Genomic DNA, 23,114 nt, shown 5'->3' on the forward strand with positions numbered 1-23,114 from the left:
AACTGATTATAATATTTCTATCGTCTCTTTGTCCGCGCAATTAATTAAAATAAATACATATTTTTTTTGTATATTATAATCATCATTTCACCAATAAAACAGGAAGCTTTCGATCTTTGTTTAATTCTCCATCTGGGTACTAATATTATTATTTGTTTGGATCAAAGTTCGTAGCTTTAATTTTCTTGAATAAAATAAGAGAGTAAAATAGAATAAAAGTTTCAATCTTATAAATTTCACCATCTGGGTATTACTAATTTGGATCAAAGTTTGTAGCTTTATTGGATCTAATAAGTTACATGATTTATTAAATAGTATGAAAAGTCTTTTAAAGAAACTACACATTAAGCCTAATTCAAGTCAATCATCATCAACATCAGATTCAAATTCACAATCTGGGATTACAGGATGGTTAAATTCAGTAACTAATAAGAAAAGTATAAGCCCTGCATCTTCTTCAAATTTGAAGTCACTTGAAGGGTTTGATTCAGTTACAAGTAGTCAACTTGATGCTGTTATGGATGAAATTAGGGTTTATGATACAGGGTCTGGTAATTCAAGGGATCCAGAAGTTGAAGAAGAGTATCAAATTCAATTAGCTTTAGACTTAAGTGCAAGAGAAGATCCAGAAGCTGTTCAGATTGAAGCTGTTAAACAGATCAGTTTAGGCTCTTGTGATCCTGTTAATACTCCTGCTGAAATTGTTTCGTACAGATATTGGGTAAGTTGTCTTCTTATTTCAGTTTGCTACATCAAATTAGAATCTTGAAAGTTATACATATTTGGACTTCATATTAACTACAATAGCTAGTTATGAACCTACTTTGTAAGACACTTATGGACTATGGTTATGGTGGTCTATTATTTTACTGTTTAGGGTACAGGGTGAGGAGATACTAATTATGGAAACCATTTGTACTGTTTGTATATTTATTTTAGTCAGTAAGACAGAAGTGAAAGATGTCTCTATCATGGAAACCATTGAGAATGTTTCCATATTTGTCTAAATTTGCAAGTAATAATATGGTAAAAGTGAAGAGTATATTTCTGTTAATGAAGCAAGAGGGAAAATTTTAAAATTCTTTACAGACTTTATATAACTATATTGTGTGTATAAGTGTTAGAACATATGAAATTGATAGGATGATAGTTTAATTATAATATCACGGTGCATAAACTGAATGCAAATTGTATGCCAAATGCAGATACTAAACGAAGGTCAAATATGCACCAAAGTTTTGAACTTTTGATCATTTAGGTTGTACCATGTGAATTAAGAAAATGATAATTTGGTGTACACGTCAAAAGAATTTAGTGATATCTCATGTATCTATTTGTATAATTACCTAGGTAATGGTCTTTGTTTCTAGTAGTTAACTGTGAATAATGAGTCTAACATGATTACAGGTCTTATAATAAGCATGTTTTGAACAAAAATGTGCTTATTGGGTTTTAACTTTTCTCATGCCCTAGACTCGTTCATACTTCACAGAATTACAGCGCTCTTAGCTACGATGACAAGATTCTTGACGGGTTCTACGATCTTTACGGGATTCTGACCCGACCCGAATCACCAAAGATGCCCACCCTTTTGGAATTACAAGAAACACCCGTGTCAGATAATGTTACATGGGAAGCCATTCTTGTTAATAAAGCTGCAGATTCTAACCTTTTTGTACTTGAAAATACGGCCTTAGAGATGGCTGTTAAGTCGATATCGGAATCTGTTAGTTCTGCAGATCAATATTTGGTGCAGAGACTTGCAGTTATGGTTTCCGATTATATGGGGGGCCCGGTTGGTGACCCAGACAAGATGTTGTTAGTTTGGAGAGATTTTAGCTCACGGTTAAAGGAAACTTTCGGAAATATAGTTATGCCCCTTGGCTCTTTAAAAGTTGGATTAGCTTGTCATCGAGCTTTGCTTTTCAAGGTAATAATTTCATCTGCGTGTCATTAAGCCTAGCTTTTCAAGTGATTATGTGCTTTTGAATAATCATAATCAGGTAATTAGTTGTAATAATCATAGTCAAAGTACTTCTGCTGAGTATTATGAGCATAATTTTAGCATGGGAATTATTAGAGCATGATATGATAATAAATAGATCCAAATAACTCTACAAGGATCTGCAACTATACTTTAAAAAGATTGAAACTTTTGTAATCTTATCCATTAGTGAGTAAATTATCAGAAAACACTTTGTTTGAATTTTGTATGTATATGTATATGTATATTCTGAATTGTGATGAGTATATATGTAACACGATAATGTCTTCGTAGGTTTTGGCGGATAGTTTGGGCATTCCTTGTCGCTTAGTTAAAGGAAAGCAATACACGGGTTCCAACAATGTTGCGATGAGCTATATAAAACTTGGTGATGGAAGGTTCGACCTTTTGCTTGGGATATTATCATTTTCAACTTCATAATTTAGGGTTTATTATATAACTATAATATAATATATTTGTTAATGTGACTAACAGGGAATATATTGTTGACTTAATGGCTGATCCCGGAACACTCATTCCATCTGACATAGGATCAAGCGCAACTTATGATGAATCTTTTTCATCGAGCCCGTGGTCCCGTGACGAAGATTCGTCTCGTTTATCTTCCTTGATGAGTGGTCACACTAGTTCGTCTGTCGATTACATGGAAGACAACAACAATGAAACCGCACAATATACACATTCATCGAGCTTATCACAACCTATGAAAGATGAACTAGAACCGAAGAACTCGTTACCCTTACCTCATCAAAAAGTACCCAAGGATAAAAAGGTAAATTCACATTACACTCATGCAAGATCACCTTCATGGACCGAAGGTATAAGTTCACCCGCAGTACGTAAAATGAAAGTTAAAGATGTTTCACAATACATGATGGAAGCTGCAAAAGAGAATCCACAATTAGCACAAAAATTACACGATGTACTACTCGAAAGTGGCGTTCATGCTCCCCCGGACCTTTTTACCGAAGTATATGAGGAAGAATTGCCAACCAAGACTAGTGATGGTCAAAGTCAAAGTCAATTAAGTCAACCTCGTTTCTTACCACCACTGCCCTACCCGCAAAGACATGAACCAAATCCGGTGCAATACATAGGAAATGTTCCGGCTGCGGCGGCGGCAGCTGCCGCCGCCGCTGCAGTTGCGTCATCGATGGTGGTGGCTGCCACCAGAACGATGAAGGACCAAGATATACAACTACCGGTGGCGGCGGCGGCTACTGTGACGGCGGCAGTTGTTGTGGCAACAACCACTGCTACTGTTGCAAAGCAATACGAAATGTCGGGTGTTTTACATAATGAAAATACATCTAATAATAATTTGGATTCCCCGAAAAGGGAGGTTGATAGTGAAGAACAATATGGGATATTTCAAGAAGGGGAGAGGATATCGGATAGGTCAACGGGTAACGAAAGCACGTTATCAGAAGTATCCCTTGATGATGTGGCGGATTGTGAAATAGCTTGGGAGGATATCACATTGGGTGAACGTATCGGATTGGGTACTCAGCTTTTTTTCTATCATAATTTCACAAGCCAAGTGTTTTTTAGCTGTGTTGAATTGGCTGATCAAGCGGGTTTGGTGACCGGATTGGGTAAATTTTGGACCAAAAATGTGTTTTTGAAAAGTAGTGACATCATTTCGATATATTAGTGAATGAAATGAATTAGAAGTTTTGATGCTTGAAAATACACTTTGGAACATTTACGGCCCATTTTATATGTTATTGTTCAAGCTACCTTTAGAGATAAACACAACGAAAACTAATTCATATTAAAAGTAAATGGGTCAAAACTGCTACCTTTAGTATTTTTAGGCAAAGTAGATAAATGTGGTCGCCGAGCTTTCAATGTAAAGTACTAAAGTTAATATCCCTTACATGAACATTGTAACGACCCGACCAAAGCCGTTATTGACGGCGCCGTTAACTTAGGTCCCGTTGCGTGGTCGTAGTCCCTATATGAGACTCGTTTGACCAAAATTATGTCGCATTCATTTAAAAGGTACAAGACTTGCAAGTTTAGTTTACAAAACCGTTCGACAGCAAGTCTAAGTTTACAAAAGTCATAAAGTATAAATGAAATAACTTGCGACATAATTAGTTTAAAAACACAGTTGCTATAAATAGCGTAAGTATGTAAACAAAAGTTTGAATCCAAAAGTGCTATCCCTAGCGTATGCATGCATGGTTGACTCCAATCAAGTAATCAAGAGTGCGGAAGCATGTATCAAGTAGCCAAGTATGAACCTGAGAAAACATGTAGAAAACTGTCAACGAAAAACGTTGGTGAGATCATAAATGTATTTGTGAAAGTATGTTTTTGAATCACAAGGTTTAGTATCAAGGCGTATACATCTCTAAAGATGTGTTTGTAAACCATAAGATTTAGTATAAAGTGAATATCAAGCGTATACATCCCAAAAGATGTTGTCTGTATCACGAGCACCCAATTACCAAAACTTAACTGAATCTTCCCTCTGAATTTTGAATATAGTGTTAGAACATACACTATGCACGTTGAAATTATATTTCATCCACTAACGGTAGCGAACCGTCTGAATGAGGGTTCGTTAAACCCGTATGGCCACACAACATAATCACTCGCTTACACTTACACCCTGCAAGTGGAACTAATGATAATTGGATTGAGGACTTTTGTTCTAACTCGTCTGTATCTTTGCTCTTGTATTCGCATTTGTATCCAAAGTATGAAAGTATAAACCGTATAAATGTATATAAAGTATATGTTTCTCAGCCCACGATTTTAAAGTATAAAAGTATTTGCAAAGGTGGGACTATGATCTCACCTCGAGTGCACGAGTATAAAGGTACTTCAACAAGTAAACGTGTGCATGAAAGTTGCTTAGCCTTGACCTAAACAAGTAAGTTATATCAATTAACCGGTTACGACACAAGGTCGGGTGAAATGTGTTCAATTAGTCCTATGGCTCGTTACGACTCGATTAAGTATAGCATGTGAATCACGTTGTCAAGTTTCATACAAGAAACAAGTATAAAAGCATGTTAGAACGATTGTATAAAAGTTTGGTTAAGTTTGACTAAAAGTCAAACTTGGTCAAAGTCAACGAAAAAGTCAACACGTTCGGGTCGGGTCCCGAACTATTTTTCTATGCTAGTTATTCATATATAAGCATGTTAAAACAAGTTGCATGTAAATTGGAGGTCTAGAACATGTCAAACATTTTTAGTAAAAAGGTCAAGGGAAACAGAATCTGGACGCGGCTTATGTCGCGCCGCGGCCAGGCCTGTCGCGCCGCGACAATGGCCGTGGCCTGGTCCCAGGCCTGTTTCACTTGTTCAAGGCTTGGTAAAATTTCAAACAAACGCAAAACTCAAACCGTAAACAATTAGAAAGCGTATCTTATACCGTTGGAAAGCTCTTTTGACAAGGAACACAACTAAACATGTTTCATCAAACAAAAACAACATTTTCCATAACCGATTTCTCGTCAATTGATCAAGAAAGGTTTATTTTCAAAGTTTCAAGTTCGTAAAACGTATTTCATGATTCGGGAATCCAATTTACACATACGATATGCCGTTTCGAAGGTAATTAAGCATACATTGCATCTAAACACTTACTAACAACATTAACAAGCATTCAACGCATCAAAAGTTCATTTCAAAGTCTATCAAACCCTAACCAAAATCCGCAAAAATCAATATTCATGTTTTTGAAGTTTTCTTAATCAACCTACGCATCAAAACGAAGCTAGTGATACTAGTAACACAATTAAAACATGAACTTTAACAATTTAACAACATTAACTCATCCAAAATCAAAGATTAAGCACACCCATTTCAAGTTCATGCTAGTTACTCCAAAAACAACAAATCGAGCAAACCAAACATATATTCATGTTAGACTCGAGCCATAGACACTAACTAACACCATTTCAAATCAAAAACACGAATTTAGAGAAATCTAGAGTTTTAGAAATGTTACCCAAACGAGATGAAGTTGGTATCAAATTGTAGAGGATGAAGAGAGGATTCCAAATATGTAATTTGTTTTGTTGTAAGCCTCCTAGATCGAATTTAGATGATGAATGATTGAATTGGGTGTTGTGTGTGTGTGTTCTTGCTAGAGAGAAAGAGAGAGAGATGGAGGGATTGAATGGTGGTGATTGGGGTGGACTAGTTGACCTAGTCAACTAGTTTGCCCCGTGTCAATTTTAGTCCCTCGAGTTTAGAAGCGGGTGCGGGATTTAACCGATCGAATAATTTTGAAAGCGCAAGTTAACGAGAGATGTTATAATTAAATAACGAGAATATTATAAACGTTAGTCAACGGAAATTGGGAATTTAAATAGCGAAAGATATTATTAAAAAAAAAAAGACGGTGTTAAAAATAAATTTAACGGAAAAACGCGGGATGTTACATTATCCACACCTCAAAAGAAATTTCGTCCCGAAATTTAGTTGGAAGTAGTAGTTGTTGAATCTTACTCGAGACTTTGCGTTGTAAATTCTACGAATAAGTGAAGGTACGTCCTTGAGTATTTCCACGAATTTTGACGGTCGGGATCATATGTTGTTTTAAGGTTTGGCTTCCATGATTCATGGTTTCAACCGGTCCTCCTAAGAAGTGAGGTTTATCGTCGATAGTGAGTTCATCAAAGGAGATAACAAGTTCTCGTTTCGCAAAACACGTCTTTGAGTTGATACATCGAATGTAGGATAAACGGAGACCCAAAATGAGTCGGAAAAGTCTAAACGGCTAGCGACGGGTCCAAAACACCCCAAGAATTTAAAGGATCAAAATATCGCGGATTTAGCTTCCTACGTTTTCCCGAAACGGATTGCACCTTCCCAAGGTGCGACTCTTAACGTGACGCGGTTTCCCACGTGGAATTTGAAATGTTTACGTCTAACATTGGCGTAGCTCTTGGTGATTACGAGTCGCGTAGGGTTTTACCTGAATATGAATAAATTTTCTCGGTTGCTCATGAATAACCTCGGCCCCGGTGAATTGATCATCGTTTACTTGGTTCGACAAAGGAGAATGACGTTTCCGGTCACATGTGGTTTCAAAAGGAGTGACGTTAAAAATCGAATGAAAATCATTGTAGTACGAGGATTAAGCTAAAGGAAAATACTTTTCTCAAGTAAATTTGAAGTTGGTAATACAAACTTGTATTATGGTTTCCAAGGTTTAAATCGCATGTTTGTTTGGTCCGTCGGGTTGTGGATGGTACGCGGTACTCATGTCTAAACGCGGTCCCGAGGCTTTTTGTAAGGTACTCCAAAATCTAGAAGTGAAACGAGGATCTCGATCCGAAACGGGGTACATTTCCCTAAGGCATATTGAACAAGTTTGCTAGGAATTGAAAATGTTAGCTAGGACAAGTTTCTCAAGAAAATTCGCGTCGCGGAAGATTTATCGGTTTCCAAAAACGTTCGTCGGGGCAAGTTCTCCTCGGTTTCTGAAAGAAAAACGTTCGTCGGAACTATTCACCCTCGAGGTGAATACTAGTATAACGTGGAGAGTCTCTCTCCATTGGGAATTTAGAATAAGGACCTCCTGAACCGGAAGTACGAGGGTGATGCAAAAGAAGTTTCCGCCCCGATGTGAGCATAACGAGTAAGTTGTAGTTAGTCAATAAGACTGTGCGAGGACGAGCTAGTATACCCGTGTGACATACGGTTGAAATCGAATGGAATCGGCAATTCATTCGGAAGCATAAATATAATTTGACAATAATTGAAGGTGTGTCCCCGGTATGGTTGTTATAAATATTCTCGGAGTTTTCGGATGTCCAAACCTGAAAAGATGAAGTCATGTACATGGCACATGGTGGTGTTTAGGTTGATCGAGTCTAACCACCATCACGCGTCACTAGAACTTTGGTATGTCTTACCGTAATATAACCACGTTGATCGAGTGTCGTTATATTACGCTAACTCATACTTCCATTCCCACATCACTCTATAGATTCAAGTTCGTGTAATCGCGAAAATCTAAAATGAACAAAATGTAACGACGTCTCAAACATGATTCGTATTGAATCGAAAGAATTAGTGCAACTCTAAAGATGCGTTCCCAGAGGGAAGTGTATAAGTGATTGTTCACGTCAATGCGGTTCGAATCAGACAATAACGTAGTTAGGTATGAAAAGAGTAACGAGTCATGATAGCGAGTAGTACGCAACCGTAGCGATAAATAGTGATGACGATACTCATCTAGAGTAGTGATGGTAGTAACACCAAAAAGTAGATAGTAAGAAACACCAGTGGGAAACCGACAGTAAGTTGAAACGGTGGCAAATAACAATCCGGGAGACAGAGTTCCCGAACAAGTGTGACTAATGAAGTCGTCGTCATCCATACGGGTATGAATCATGAATTTACGTGTGTTACCAAAAAGTGGCGGAATACGAGTTCGTATGATGAAGGTTGGGTACCATTAAAAAGTTTGATTAAGAATGATTCAAGTATAATGCACAAGTAGTCAAGTAAGTGCTATCTATAGCAAATGTATGTCAGAATGCAATGGCTAACTATCCGGTTGTAGTCTAGACTCACTAATGCGTCCTAACGACTCTGTTAGACACACTAATGCACGTCCTAGTTCCCTACAACCAACGCTCTGATACCATCTGTAACGACCCGACCAAAGCCGTTATTGACGGCGCCGTTAACTTAGGTCCCGTTGCGTGGTCGTAGTCCCTATATGAGACTCGTTTGACCAAAATTATGTCGCATTCATTTAAAAGGTACAAGACTTGCAAGTTTAGTTTACAAAACCGTTCGACAGCAAGTCTAAGTTTACAAAAGTCATAAAGTATAAATGAAATAACTTGCGACATAATTAGTTTAAAAACACAGTTGCTATAAATAGCGTAAGTATGTAAACAAAAGTTTGAATCCAAAAGTGCTATCCCTAGCGTATGCATGCATGGTTGACTCCAATCAAGTAATCAAGAGTGCGGAAGCATGTATCAAGTAGCCAAGTATGAACCTGAGAAAACATGTAGAAAACTGTCAACGAAAAACGTTGGTGAGATCATAAATGTATTTGTGAAAGTATGTTTTTGAATCACAAGGTTTAGTATCAAGGCGTATACATCTCTAAAGATGTGTTTGTAAACCATAAGATTTAGTATAAAGTGAATATCAAGCGTATACATCCCAAAAGATGTTGTCTGTATCACGAGCACCCAATTACCAAAACTTAACTGAATCTTCCCTCTGAATTTTGAATATAGTGTTAGAACATACACTATGCACGTTGAAATTATATTTCATCCACTAACGGTAGCGAACCGTCTGAATGAGGGTTCGTTAAACCCGTATGGCCACACAACATAATCACTCGCTTACACTTACACCCTGCAAGTGGAACTAATGATAATTGGATTGAGGACTTTTGTTCTAACTCGTCTGTATCTTTGCTCTTGTATTCGCATTTGTATCCAAAGTATGAAAGTATAAACCGTATAAATGTATATAAAGTATATGTTTCTCAGCCCACGATTTTAAAGTATAAAAGTATTTGCAAAGGTGGGACTATGATCTCACCTCGAGTGCACGAGTATAAAGGTACTTCAACAAGTAAACGTGTGCATGAAAGTTGCTTAGCCTTGACCTAAACAAGTAAGTTATATCAATTAACCGGTTACGACACAAGGTCGGGTGAAATGTGTTCAATTAGTCCTATGGCTCGTTACGACTCGATTAAGTATAGCATGTGAATCACGTTGTCAAGTTTCATACAAGAAACAAGTATAAAAGCATGTTAGAACGATTGTATAAAAGTTTGGTTAAGTTTGACTAAAAGTCAAACTTGGTCAAAGTCAACGAAAAAGTCAACACGTTCGGGTCGGGTCCCGAACTATTTTTCTATGCTAGTTATTCATATATAAGCATGTTAAAACAAGTTGCATGTAAATTGGAGGTCTAGAACATGTCAAACATTTTTAGTAAAAAAGTCAAGGGAAACAGAATCTGGACGCGGCTTATGTCGCGCCGCGGCCAGGCCTGTCGCGCCGCGACAATGGCCGTGGCCTGGTCCCAGGCCTGTTTCACTTGTTCAAGGCTTGGTAAAATTTCAAACAAACGCAAAACTCAAACCGTAAACAATTAGAAAGCGTATCTTATACCGTTGGAAAGCTCTTTTGACAAGGAACACAACTAAACATGTTTCATCAAACAAAAACAACATTTTCCATAACCGATTTCTCGTCAATTGATCAAGAAAGGTTTATTTTCAAAGTTTCAAGTTCGTAAAACGTATTTCATGATTCGGGAATCCAATTTACACATACGATATGCCGTTTCGAAGGTAATTAAGCATACATTGCATCTAAACACTTACTAACAACATTAACAAGCATTCAACGCATCAAAAGTTCATTTCAAAGTCTATCAAACCCTAACCAAAATCCGCAAAAATCAATATTCATGTTTTTGAAGTTTTCTTAATCAACCTACGCATCAAAACGAAGCTAGTGATACTAGTAACACAATTAAAACATGAACTTTAACAATTTAACAACATTAACTCATCCAAAATCAAAGATTAAGCACACCCATTTCAAGTTCATGCTAGTTACTCCAAAAACAACAAATCGAGCAAACCAAACATATATTCATGTTAGACTCGAGCCATAGACACTAACTAACACCATTTCAAATCAAAAACACGAATTTAGAGAAATCTAGAGTTTTAGAAATGTTACCCAAACGAGATGAAGTTGGTATCAAATTGTAGAGGATGAAGAGAGGATTCCAAATATGTAATTTGTTTTGTTGTAAGCCTCCTAGATCGAATTTAGATGATGAATGATTGAATTGGGTGTTGTGTGTGTGTGTTCTTGCTAGAGAGAAAGAGAGAGAGATGGAGGGATTGAATGGTGGTGATTGGGGTGGACTAGTTGACCTAGTCAACTAGTTTGCCCCGTGTCAATTTTAGTCCCTCGAGTTTAGAAGCGGGTGCGGGATTTAACCGATCGAATAATTTTGAAAGCGCAAGTTAACGAGAGATGTTATAATTAAATAACGAGAATATTATAAACGTTAGTCAACGGAAATTGGGAATTTAAATAGCGAAAGATATTATTAAAAAAAAAAAAGACGGTGTTAAAAATAAATTTAACGGAAAAACGCGGGATGTTACAAACATATGAGTTGCAACATTATCGTCTATATTAAATCAAATTCTCTATCTTAGATGACCGAAATATGCGCTGTTCAAAACAAAACAAAAAAATGACCGAAGTATGTGACAGAAGTACGGATATATAAAATTCTTAAATACTACTGACATCTTTTTGTTCTATTTTTTTCAACATATAAAGTAATCTATTATTCGTATTAACAAATGTACTTAATTTGTAACATCTCTTTGTTTCAGGATCTTATGGGGAGGTATACCGAGGTGACTGGCATGGAACTGTAAGTTCATTTTGTTGTGCTTATAAATGCTATTATGTATAACCATTATTCAGTGACTGAACATAAATATTATTGTATATTTTTAATTATTAGTATAAAATTTTCAGGATGTTGCTGTTAAAAAGTTCCTTAACCAAGAAATAACACCAGAGTCCCTTGAGGAATTCAGAAGTGAGGTATGCTTTACTTTTTTGCGATCAAAACTTATTAGTATTTGACCACCTTTTATCTGACTACTATTTCAAATGATTATTCTTACTAATTTCTTGATAATTTGTTGGGTTAAAAGGTCAGGATCATGAAAAGAGTTAGGCATCCAAACGTTGTACTCTTCATGGGGGCTGTAACACGTGCACCACATCTTTCAATCGTTACCGAATTTCTTCCTAGGTATGTCCAAAGTAAATGGGCCGAAATTGCATCCCATATGTTAACTAACATATTTATTATCCCGTATGTTTTATGACTATTGTGGAGTATATACAAACCTCCTATTATTATCTTCTTTATTTTTATGGAGTAATCGTATATATTTTCTCTTTTGCAGAGGTAGTTTATATAAATTACTACGTCGGCCCAACAACCAACTCGATTATCGTCGGCGTTTGAGGATGGCACTTGATACTGTATGCACTCTTTTAGGGGGTGTTTGGATGTGCACTTAAGACTGCTTATTGTAATACAATAATCAGTTTTGAGTGTTTGGGTAAACCGGTTGTGATTCTGGTTTTCTGATTATCACATTCGGATAATCAGGTAAGAAGTTGCTGTACGAAAAATGTAAAATTACCTAACTGCCCCTTGTGATATGCAATCGATAATCCGGTTCTCTGTTATTTGGTTCTATTTCGAATAAGCACTTCGGAACCGCACATCCATGCGCCCCCTAATTAATCTTTTTTATCTCAATAGAAATTTGATGCTTTTTCTGAAAGGATTAAGTGTCGGAAAACGTTACGAACTTTATCCAATATTCCATTGTATATATCCTATTATAAAGATTTCTATGTTATGTACCAAATTTCAGTTGTTGCTATTGTATGTATCTGACCTCTTGTTACTTGGTGACATGGCAATTTATATGACTGCCACATCAACAAAAGGCTACCGATGAATAAGTCCGCGCGTACATACAATAACAGTAATTGAAAGTTGGATACATAAAGTAGCATCTTGTAAAGTTAGATACGTACAATCAAATGTTGGATTAAGTTCGATACATTATCAGACAGTTAGCCTATTCTTTGAAGGATTCAAACATTATATAATTACAGTATCTTAATCTTTTTTCGAATTGAAATTTCAGGCTCGTGGTATGAATTATCTGCACAACTGCTCGCCTGTTATAGTTCACCGTGATTTGAAGTCTCCGAATCTTCTTGTTGATAAGAATTGGGTCGTCAAGGTATTATACCGAGTTTAAGAAAAATGGTACAACGATAATGGCACTAAGTTCATATATTATATAATGGGGCTAACATTTTAAAATTCAGGTTTGTGATTTTGGGTTATCGAGAATGAAGAACAGCACGTTCCTTTCTTCAAGATCCACTGCAGGAACGGTATGTATTATCTAGTGTGTCTAAATGTGGAAAATTCGACCCATTTATGTATCAATAGGTATGCGTTAATCCTAACAAGTTAAACTGGGTAAAATATACTTACTAGAATTTATCAAACATGAAACTGGTGAATTTTATCGAATGGGTCTGAACTTCTGTCGTTACCAAATATATACATCCCTTTGCTGATATACGTGTAATGCTGAATGATGTCAGTTGACCAACTTAGACCCTTATTAGTGGGCGTGATCAACAAAAAAAAACCCCCCCATCACGCTCCCATCAAGCCACTATCGGGCGTGATGGAGGGAAAAAAAGCTAGTCGTGATGAGTCCATCACATGGGGGTGATGGGGCTCTCCACCAATCAGGTTTTTTTTTTTCTTTTTATTTTATAAATACCCCATTTATTATACAAAAGTGGGACCAAATACCCCATCACATAACCATCACCCCATCCCACTACAAACTCCATCACGCCATCACCCCATCACATTTGCCACATCAACACTATACCCCACAAAAACCTCAAAAAACCCCATCACCCTCCATCACGCCCATCACCACTAAATAAGGTCTTATGTGGTATGCTTATGTTTCAGGCAGAGTGGATGGCTCCCGAAGTCCTAACAAACGAGCCTTCAGATGAAAAGTTAGTTTCTTTTCTTCTTCATTTTTTTCACAACTGCTGTTTTATGAAGTAATTAAATATCGGATGAGTGGGGGTAACGGGATAAAATGGGTAATTTTTGTTGCTGTTTGAAATGGCCTGGGCAGTTTGGGTTAACGTTAACTATATTTTTCCAAATATTTTAACTGTGTGTATATAATAAGTAATGTGGGAAATATGATTACTGAAAATAAACAATTTCTATACTATTAGTCTATTATAATGATCTGAATAAAATAAAATGATTTGGAATTTTATGGATGTACAACTCTGGGAAATTGTTTGCCCATTTGTGAAATTGACCCGTTTCCTTAAACGATACAATGCAGGTGTGATGTATATAGCTTTGGTGTGATATTATGGGAGCTTTGCACAATGCAACAGCCATGGTGTGGAATGAATGCAATGCAAGTTGTTGGTGCTGTTGGCTTTCAACATCGTCGTCTTGATATTCCAACCGACTTGGATCCCGTGATTGCTGACATCATTACAAGATGTTGGCAAACGTTAGTTCTTCTTTACTTGCCAAATCTTAGAATTTATAATAAATTAATTTCTTAAATTTTAATAAATTAATTTGGATAGGAAAACCTTATAATATGCTTTTCCCGTTTAAACATATGCGACTTACGTGATATAACCATACGGACTAAATTTGACTAACCATTATTAGATGGAAGTGTGAAATTTAAATGCAATGCATCTAAAATAGATGCATATGCATCTATATTCTAATTTTGAAATGATCTTACAGTTATTTATGTTCTTATTGCAACCTCTCTCAAGGTGAGTTTATGATGATAAGAATCTCATTGTAATTTATCTTTTTATGTTGTAGGGATCCAAAGCTACGGCCAACGTTTGCTGAAATCATGGCTGCCTTGAAGCCACTTCTGAAATCAAATGCAAATTCAAATTCTAAAACAAATCAAGAGTAGGCAAATTGGACAAAAGGTTTGTGTTCATAATCTGAAGAATAATGTAGCCGTTCAATTCAATATGTGAGAAGGTTGTATTGGATGATATGGCTATGAATACACCATACACGCACACACCCTGTTTAAACGATGCCAATTCTTTTGTTCCAATATATGGTCATTTTTATGTATTTTTAGGCCTGGTCATGTGGCCATCTCAATTTTCCACTTGTATGTTTTGTAAATTTGTGTTGTATCATGGTCATAATTTACTTGTTCATAAACAGTCTTATACTCGAAGTGTGTTGGTATGTTGGAATCTGGAAGGTGATGAAAACAACGATTTTGTTAAGACATTTTACTCTTGCTTCCATTGATGTACATTGTTAGTACATGTTTTATTGTTTGTTCTAACATTCCTATCAAAGGTGGCACAAAATAAACGATGGTGAATAAGGAGTCATGAAACATTGCTAAAGATGAAATGAGACATCGAAATGGTTCTATTTATGATCGGATCGCGTTGAGGAGTGTGATTTATTTGATTGCGATGTATCTTATTTAACAACTTCAAAACTAACACAATGACTGTTTTAAGCTTCGAATTATTAAGTTCAGTAAGTCGAAATTAAACGGGTCATACTCATTTTATTCTTCAAAATGATTTTTTTTTTCTCATCCATATCCATTTAGCTTAATGTTGAGTGGTTACCGCCCTCCGTGAGGTCTCGAGTTCGAGTTTCGTTTGGGAATTTTATAATGCAATTGGCATGGAGTCCTCTGAATTCAGGGGTGTTTCCGGACCATCGCTATCTGAACATGTTCTATGGCAGTTGTTCAGGGGGTGTTTCCTAATGGCCGTTGACACGTGAAACAAATATAATCGGGTGGTGGGAACTTCTTTGATGATCTCCGTAAGTGATTCCAATATCGCTGTTAAAAAAATAAATTTTTTTATGGAATTTAAATTATTAACATTAAGAATTTTCTAACAACAGTCTTTAAGGCTGTCGTGAAAGTACTTTAAAAGCTTGTACGTAACGATCATCTTGAATTTTCGATTGCGGTTATTAAAATGTACATATAACTTTAAGAGCAGTCGTGGATCTCTGTGCAGATTCTCATATTCATACACTTCAATTTGAGCTTCAATTCGTAATGTCAAAGGTGGTACAAATTCGGTCATTGTGAGTGATTTGGTGTACTTTTCATGAAAGAATTGATACACAAAACGCTCTCAATCTCAAGTTTGATTTTCAAAGTGTTCTTCATAAACAACAGCCCTGTTCATCGACTTTTTAGAAATTTGATGATGTTTTTGATCGAATTTCCTCTCAAAACACCTTAATCGTTGCTCTAGTAAGCTATTTCAGTCGATTTCAAGCTTCAATTCATCATGATTTAAATTAAAGTTTTGGCAAAATTAAATGACGAATGAACAGATGAACTTGAACTTATTCACGATGAACTTATTCTTAAATTAAGAAGAAATCATCTGCAATTGATCTAAGGGTAGGATTAATCCATTAGATCTCAACTTAATTTAGTGATGCAAATGAATGTTAATCATGAATATAAATATTTATTTTTTTAAAGCGACAAGTTCCATTTTCATGAAATAAAACCCTAAACCCACGTTACAAACTCCTAACTTCATCACTTACTCGGCCTTTCTCTCCAAATCTGACATCCATTTCCAAACCCTAAAAATGGCGGACACCTTAATCCTTCGCGGCACATTACGATCCCACACCGATTGGGTTACAGCAATCGCTTGCCCAATAGACAACTCCGAAACAGTCGTAACATCCTCCCGCGATAAATCCCTCATCGTTTGGCACCTCAAAAACTCCGACGAAATTTCCGGCGTTGCTCACCGGCCACTCATATTTCATTCAAGACGTCGTTCTTTCCTCCGACAGCCAATTCGCTTTATCCGGTTCATGGGACAGCGAGCTCCGTCTCTGGGACCTCAACACCGGTTCGACTGTTCGCCGATTCGTCGGTCACGGTAACGATGTACTCTCCGTTGCATTTTCTATTGATAATCGTCAGATTGTTTCTGCTTCTCGTGATAAAACTATCAAATTGTGGAATACATTGGGTGAATGTAAGTACACTATTGAAAATGGACATGATGATTGGGTGAGTTGTGTTAGGTTTAGCCCAAATGTGACTGAACCGATTATTGTATCCGGATCATGGGATAAAAGTGTGAAGATTTGGAATTTGAGTAATTGTAAACTTAGGGCTAGCTTGAGTGGACATAATGGATATGTGAATACGCTTGCGGTTTCACCTGATGGATCGATCATTGTGTGCCAGTTGTGGGATTTAAGTGAAGGGAAGAAGTTGTATTCTTATGATGGTGGTTCGATTGTGAACGCTTTGTGTTTTAGTCCGAGTAGGTATTGGTTGTGTGCGGCTACTGAGAGTAGTATCAAGGTGCGGGATTTGGAGAGTAAGAGTGCTGTTGTGGATTTGAAGGTTGATTTGAAACAAGAATCTGAAATGGCCGCTGATGGAACTGCTACTGAAACTAACAAAAATAAGATTGTTGATCCTAATTTTGCTACTTATTTGTTTATCGAAGTGATTGTAGTACATGAAAGTAACCTAAGTTTATTAATAAAGTAACTGCTTTTTTATGAGTTGTAAGTTGAGAGCTTACTGATATCTCTGATGTATACATGGGTGTAATTGGTGTTTTTGGTGTACAATGATTGTGCAGGTCATCTATTGCACAAGCTTATGCTGGAGTGCTGATGGAAGCACGCTATTCAGTGGATATACGGATGGAGTTGTGAGCATTTGGGGAGTTGGGCGTTACTAAAATGCTTGTTTTGGATATACAGACAGGTGCAGCTATGAGTACCTTAAAGCTACCTAGGTTTCAACTTCAAATTTTTGGTTTTTGCAGGTTATTTAGACTTTTTTGCTTCGTTGGTCCCTGTATTATACTCCATTTTGCTAACAGCGTCCCTTGTTTTGGATATACAAAGGATTCTAAATGCCAAATTAATAACCAAGGAACGTTGTTAGCAAAATGGGGTATAATACAGGGACCAACGGAGTAGAAAAGTCGGTTATTTAAGTTACAATTTTGGCAACTATATTTTGTAGTTGTTACTTTATGTCGTTTTTCTTTCTTACCAAGGAAGATACGTCATTTGCTTGATACTTGTAGCTATTCCAGACGAGTGATTATCTGGCTTTTTCTTGACGAATTTAGAATTGCACAAAGCTGCAAGATGTTATACGCATATGTGATCGTCTAGTTTGCTCACATTACTCTTCTAGTAACTTTGGCGCAGAAACTTAACAGTTATTAAAGCTTTTGTGGCTGAGATTGTTCTATTCGCTGGCAAATAGTCTAGTTATTTTGCCTTCAATAATTCAATGCATTGACAAAATATGGTTTACAAGTTACATAAGGTCAAATTTCTCAAACAATTAATTTGAGTGAAAGTAGTTGCAGTATAAAGTAAGTTTGGTTTATAACTTAGTGACCAAATCTTACTTTTATCAACAATCAATAGTATACGAGTCGAACAATATTTTTTAATAATTTTATTTGTTAAAAATGTTTTAATTTGTCAATGTTGCTTGTGGACTATTTGGAGAACACCAAGGATCATCAGTGATGAACTGCATCCAAGAATCATCTTTATCCTCTTCTTCTAAGCACGATGACGATGATGCCACAGGAACATCCGGTGACATAGTTTCGTAGTCATTATTAACCGTTGGAGAGTATTGTGAAACTAGCATGCTTGTATGTCCATTATCTTCAAGTTCAACACATACACCGTTTTTCTTGAAAACACGGCATAATGCGTAAGAATCCTGCTAATATACACAACAAATTCTTTTATAATTAGGATCATACATGTCATATATAGGTTGGATATAAATATCATTGGAGATGGTAGCACATATAGTTACTATGTTGCATATGTATAAAGTATTCGGGTAAAAAAGTAAAAGGGGTAAGTAGATGTGGTCCCTTTATAATGGGGATGGATGATGATACTTTTGTGCGATTAGAGTAAATGACAAAAGGTAAGTCAAGGCCCTTTGCTTGGTGACCGAGGAGATCTATGATTCATCATCATCACAAGTAAAGAATATCACACTACGCATCAATACAACACTACTTTTTGTTCACAACTATAAAGTTTTGAACTTAGCATATCTATATTCTCATGATCCTGATCCCAAACCATGATTCATGATTTTAGAAGTTCCCCGACTAAGCCGACTAGTCGGGATCTATTAGTGGCCCCTGACTAGTTTTCAACTTGACCGATTAACTTGGTCAAAGTTGTCAAAAGTTCAATGTAGTTTGACCAGTCAAAGTCGAATTTATTAGTTTAAAGTCGTATTTATTTGGTTAATATCGATAAAGTAGGCCAAATACACTCAAAGTTGATCAACGTTCGACTAGTACACAACTAGTCTTTGACTTGACCGATTAGTTAGGTATTGACCGACTACCCTGACTAAAGTCTTTTAAGACCCTTGTATTCATGATTAAGATGATAATGATGACGACATGTAAGCTTTTACCATGTTGCAAACATGACAAGTTTTATGTTATGGAGTACCATTTTTGACAAAGTTTAGTTCTGATTTTAATTTTTGGGTGAAGCCAAAGACAACTTTAGAAAACCGAAGTTACTACTACAAGTCTACAACAAAAATTTTTAAGCATAAACGCAAAATGATCTAATGATCTCCAACTTTGATGGTTAATCATTATGTAGACATGTAGTGACTATTTATATGATTGCTTTTTATTATTATTTTTATACTTTATACTCTTTTAAAACGTACTAATAATATTCTACATTCCCTAGCCAGTTCACGTACAGTAAATTAGTTGAATATGATATGGTGATGAAACGATACCTGAACACCATATGTGTCATGAAAATCTTTATCATCTAGACGATACTCATGCATTACCCAATCGGTTCTAACTCCTTGAGGTGCACGTCCGCGATAATACACTAATGTTTTCTTCATTCCAATCGCATTGTTTTGACCTTGGCTTGTAACTTTTCGATCTTTACCTGTTGATTTCCAGTATCCAGCCCTTGTTGCTCGATTTGTTCTGAACCCATTTGGATATTTACGGTCTCGTGGTCCGAAAAAGTACCATTCCGGATCTCGACTTGGCAAAAATGACTTTTCTGCTCATCAGTAAATTTATATATATATTGATTATTAGAAGTTATACAAATTCTATCTGATGAAAGGAACACAACCTGATTTGTGATTACCGGGACGTCTGGTTTACTTATGATATGTCCCAATAAATCGGGTTTTATTTCTTTCATCCCAAAATAACCATACGATTGGGTCTTAATATCCGCACTAGTGGTTTGAGATTTGAACATTATTAACAACATATCTTATAGGTGGTCAGGATATATGGTTGAAAACGGTAACATGATAATCTCCAGCAAGCCTGAATAGGATGTCTTGATTATACCAAAAATTTTAAGTTCAAGGAACAAAAAGCTGGCTAACCTAGCTAGGTTTTGATACGAGGTATGCACCAATGTAGCCTTGGTCGGACTAGGACACAATAAGTTCTAATTTATGATAATTCTATCACGAAAATTTCAACATTTGTAAAGATCGGTTTACAAAATGACACCACATCATTAAAGTAAAGAGAGTATAAGAACTACTTTGTTATATGGTTTCCAAAATCAGTAACGTATGTAAGTATGTAACAACTCGATGAAGCACATAATCAATACTTTGATAGCATATACATTGATATGATGATCTAAACACACACTAATCTTAATGCGTATATGATATATAAGAGAATTAAGAAAGCAAATTAACCTGCTAACTCCCATGGCTCACATTTATACAGATCAACTTCAGGGATGATATCAAGTTCAATTTCTTGGCCATGTATTTTTCTTTTAAGATAATAGTTTACAAGCTCTTGATCGGTCGGATGAAATCGGAAACCTGGAGGTAATCCAACTGGCGCCATTTTTATTATTTAATTTGATCAGGCAAAACAAGTAATGATTTGATCACACTTATATACAGGTTTTCTATATGTGTTATGAGTCTGTATAGATTCAAAGTTGCATATCTTTGAATAGTCTCTCTTTATCTTTTTTTACTTTATTAGATTCTTGGACAAACGTTTCTAGCAAGCCATTTTCACCCAGATATTAAATTATATTGTTAGTGAAATTATATAAATCATGATTGGAACATTCCTGATGTACATAAAGTTTGATGATTTGAGTATATATGTTGGAAAATGTATGATTGGGCGTGTTGGGAAAAAAAAAAAAAAAAATACTTGTATTTTAGGACTTATGCGTATATAAAAATGAAATTTTTTTATATAATTAGACATCGAGAATAAAAATGATTGTTTCATGGTGTAAGTTATATGGATTAAAATGTTATATAGTATTAAAGATGTAATTTTGTTTAAAAAGATAGATTTTTAGGAACATCTGATTAATGTCCAGTGTTTCATGCAATGTGATCGAGTCATCTTTCTTTATGTGGGAAGTCATGTTTGCTTTTGCTTTTTATATATATATTTCATGCAGAAACTTGTGGTTTAGGTTATGATTAAAGATATGAAAAAGAAATGTCCAAAAAGCACATGTGTATATATATAGATATATATAATGAAAAATAATTATAGTTCAAAAGGCAAATTCATATAACAAAAACTAACCACACCGAGTTGTTCAATGAAGTACACCACCTGGGTTCAATTCCTGGCTATGCCAAATTGTACAAAAAGGGAGTGTGACTAGAGGGTGCGCATAATGCGCAATTCACCCGGTACCAGATCTCGCGCTCAGGGGGTTTGATTACCCGAGGTTTTACCTTCTATGGGGGAGCCAATGTGCTCGTTTATAGGAGGTTTTCCTCGCTTACCAAAAAAAAAAGAAAAAAAAAGACAGATATGTCACTAGGATCGTATATTTGAAGTGTAACTAAACCTAGAAGGTTTTCCTAAGTAAGGCCACTAGTTCGAGTTAACGGTTATATTCTAGTCCTAACCCTCGTTATCGATCTTTCGATTGAATAACGACATGTCTTATTGAATGAACATAGCCATAAACAAGAGGAACTTGTCGGGTTATGTTGATATAACTTGGGGTTAACTAACCTATCATTATTCTAAGATAGGTTAAACAGTCCTAATTATTATACAGACATTTAGGTACGAAAGAGTTGAAATGTAGACAATTCTTCCTCTATCTAGAATAGAGTTCATTTCTTCAACCACGTGTAACTCTCAACCCAAAAGGCAAAATCATACATGCATATAAATATAGATATAGATACACATATACACACGTTATGTTATAATTGGGTTTATATTATTGGACTATTGACCCGTGAAATCACTGGTTTGTAAAAATCTAAATTAATGTAATTATGTGTAATAGATAGATATTAGAAAGTATGTTTTGATAATGCCCTTTTCTTGTATATTTTTACATTTGATTCTCTTGTTAGCAAGAATGGTAGTTCATCTACGGTGTCATCATTCGTAGCAAGTTTCAATCAATACTACAAGTTGAAATAGAATCATCAATCAAACATCCTCTTGTGCAACCTCCTGTGTGTTGTATTTGATCTCATGTAAAACATATAGTCGAGCTAATGCAAAATTCAACGGTTTTGTCAATGAAACAAATTATGATTTAATTTCTTAAAAAAGTTAATCAAAAAACAGATTTCATTAGTACTCTATAAAGAATAAATATTAATGTGTATTCCAATGAAGTGATAAACAAAAATTAGATAGGTATGTCGTGCACTCTTTATGGTGTCCAAGAGAAAGAAGATACGTGTAGTCCATTACCACATCATGAAAATACATATAGTACGATTTATGAAGAGCATAAAGTTAGACACTAAATATATCAAGTCTTCAACCGATAGAATATAACAGAAGGTATCATGTTGATGAAGAAGTTGCCATTTTGTCCATGCTTCCGTCCACATTTTTAGTTTGAAAGTTCCGTTGAGAATTGGGATAGAAATAGCCATAGTAAAAACCATTGCAAGTATTAATCTGTCAACAAATAACCCAAGTGATTCAAAAATGTGTGGTGACTATTGGAGCATAAACTACCCATAACATAGAGGATCACATTAAAGACACATAAGATAGAAATTATCATGGGTCAAAGAGTTGACAACAAATGAAAAACAAAAAGTCAACATAAAGTCATAAATCAAAAGACATGCATAAAGAGTATATGGTGCACTTACAATGACTTCAGGGAACATATTTCAACAAAGAAAATTTCTTTGCCCATTAGAAAAAAGATTTATGGTCCTATGAAACTTGTCAAAGAAACACATATTGCTAATATAATTTTCAAATAATTTTACAAATCTAGGGTCATTTATAACTACAAGCTTAAATTATACACCAAAGTAATGCTCAACGATTAATACATCAATTCATAATATTAATACATCAATTCATAAAATGCCACCACAAAATTTGATAAGAAAAAGAAGT

General features: G+C 35.6%; 2 protein-coding genes and 1 pseudogene across 2 annotated transcripts; 2 read left to right on the forward strand and 1 right to left on the reverse strand.

The window, feature by feature from the left end:
* Positions 1-181: 181 nt before the first annotated feature.
* LOC139845418 (probable serine/threonine-protein kinase SIS8) lies at positions 182-14,593 on the forward strand. Its single transcript, XM_071835704.1, has 13 exons — positions 182-721; positions 1,493-1,930; positions 2,279-2,382; positions 2,480-3,507; positions 11,384-11,424; positions 11,532-11,600; positions 11,714-11,814; positions 11,972-12,050; positions 12,731-12,829; positions 12,918-12,986; positions 13,588-13,637; positions 13,985-14,161; positions 14,494-14,593. The coding sequence occupies exons 1-13, from the start codon at positions 317-319 to the stop codon at positions 14,591-14,593; spliced, it is 2,760 nt and encodes a 919-aa protein (XP_071691805.1). The 5' UTR covers positions 182-316.
* A 1,688-nt stretch (positions 14,594-16,281) lies between these two features.
* LOC139857318 (small ribosomal subunit protein RACK1-like) lies at positions 16,282-17,405 on the forward strand (annotated as a pseudogene).
* Positions 17,406-18,122: 717 nt separating this feature from the next.
* Positions 18,123-20,591, reverse strand: LOC139857327 (NAC domain-containing protein 54-like). Its single transcript, XM_071846069.1, has 3 exons — positions 20,435-20,591; positions 19,484-19,767; positions 18,123-18,418 (listed from the first exon to the last, which is right to left on the reverse strand). The coding sequence occupies exons 1-3, from the start codon at positions 20,589-20,591 to the stop codon at positions 18,161-18,163; spliced, it is 699 nt and encodes a 232-aa protein (XP_071702170.1). The 3' UTR covers positions 18,123-18,160.
* Between the last annotated feature and the right edge of the window lie 2,523 nt (positions 20,592-23,114).

This window comes from Rutidosis leptorrhynchoides, chromosome 1, assembly GCF_046630445.1.
Source record: "Rutidosis leptorrhynchoides isolate AG116_Rl617_1_P2 chromosome 1, CSIRO_AGI_Rlap_v1, whole genome shotgun sequence".
In the NCBI taxonomy this organism is placed as follows: Eukaryota; Viridiplantae; Streptophyta; class Magnoliopsida; order Asterales; family Asteraceae; genus Rutidosis; species Rutidosis leptorrhynchoides.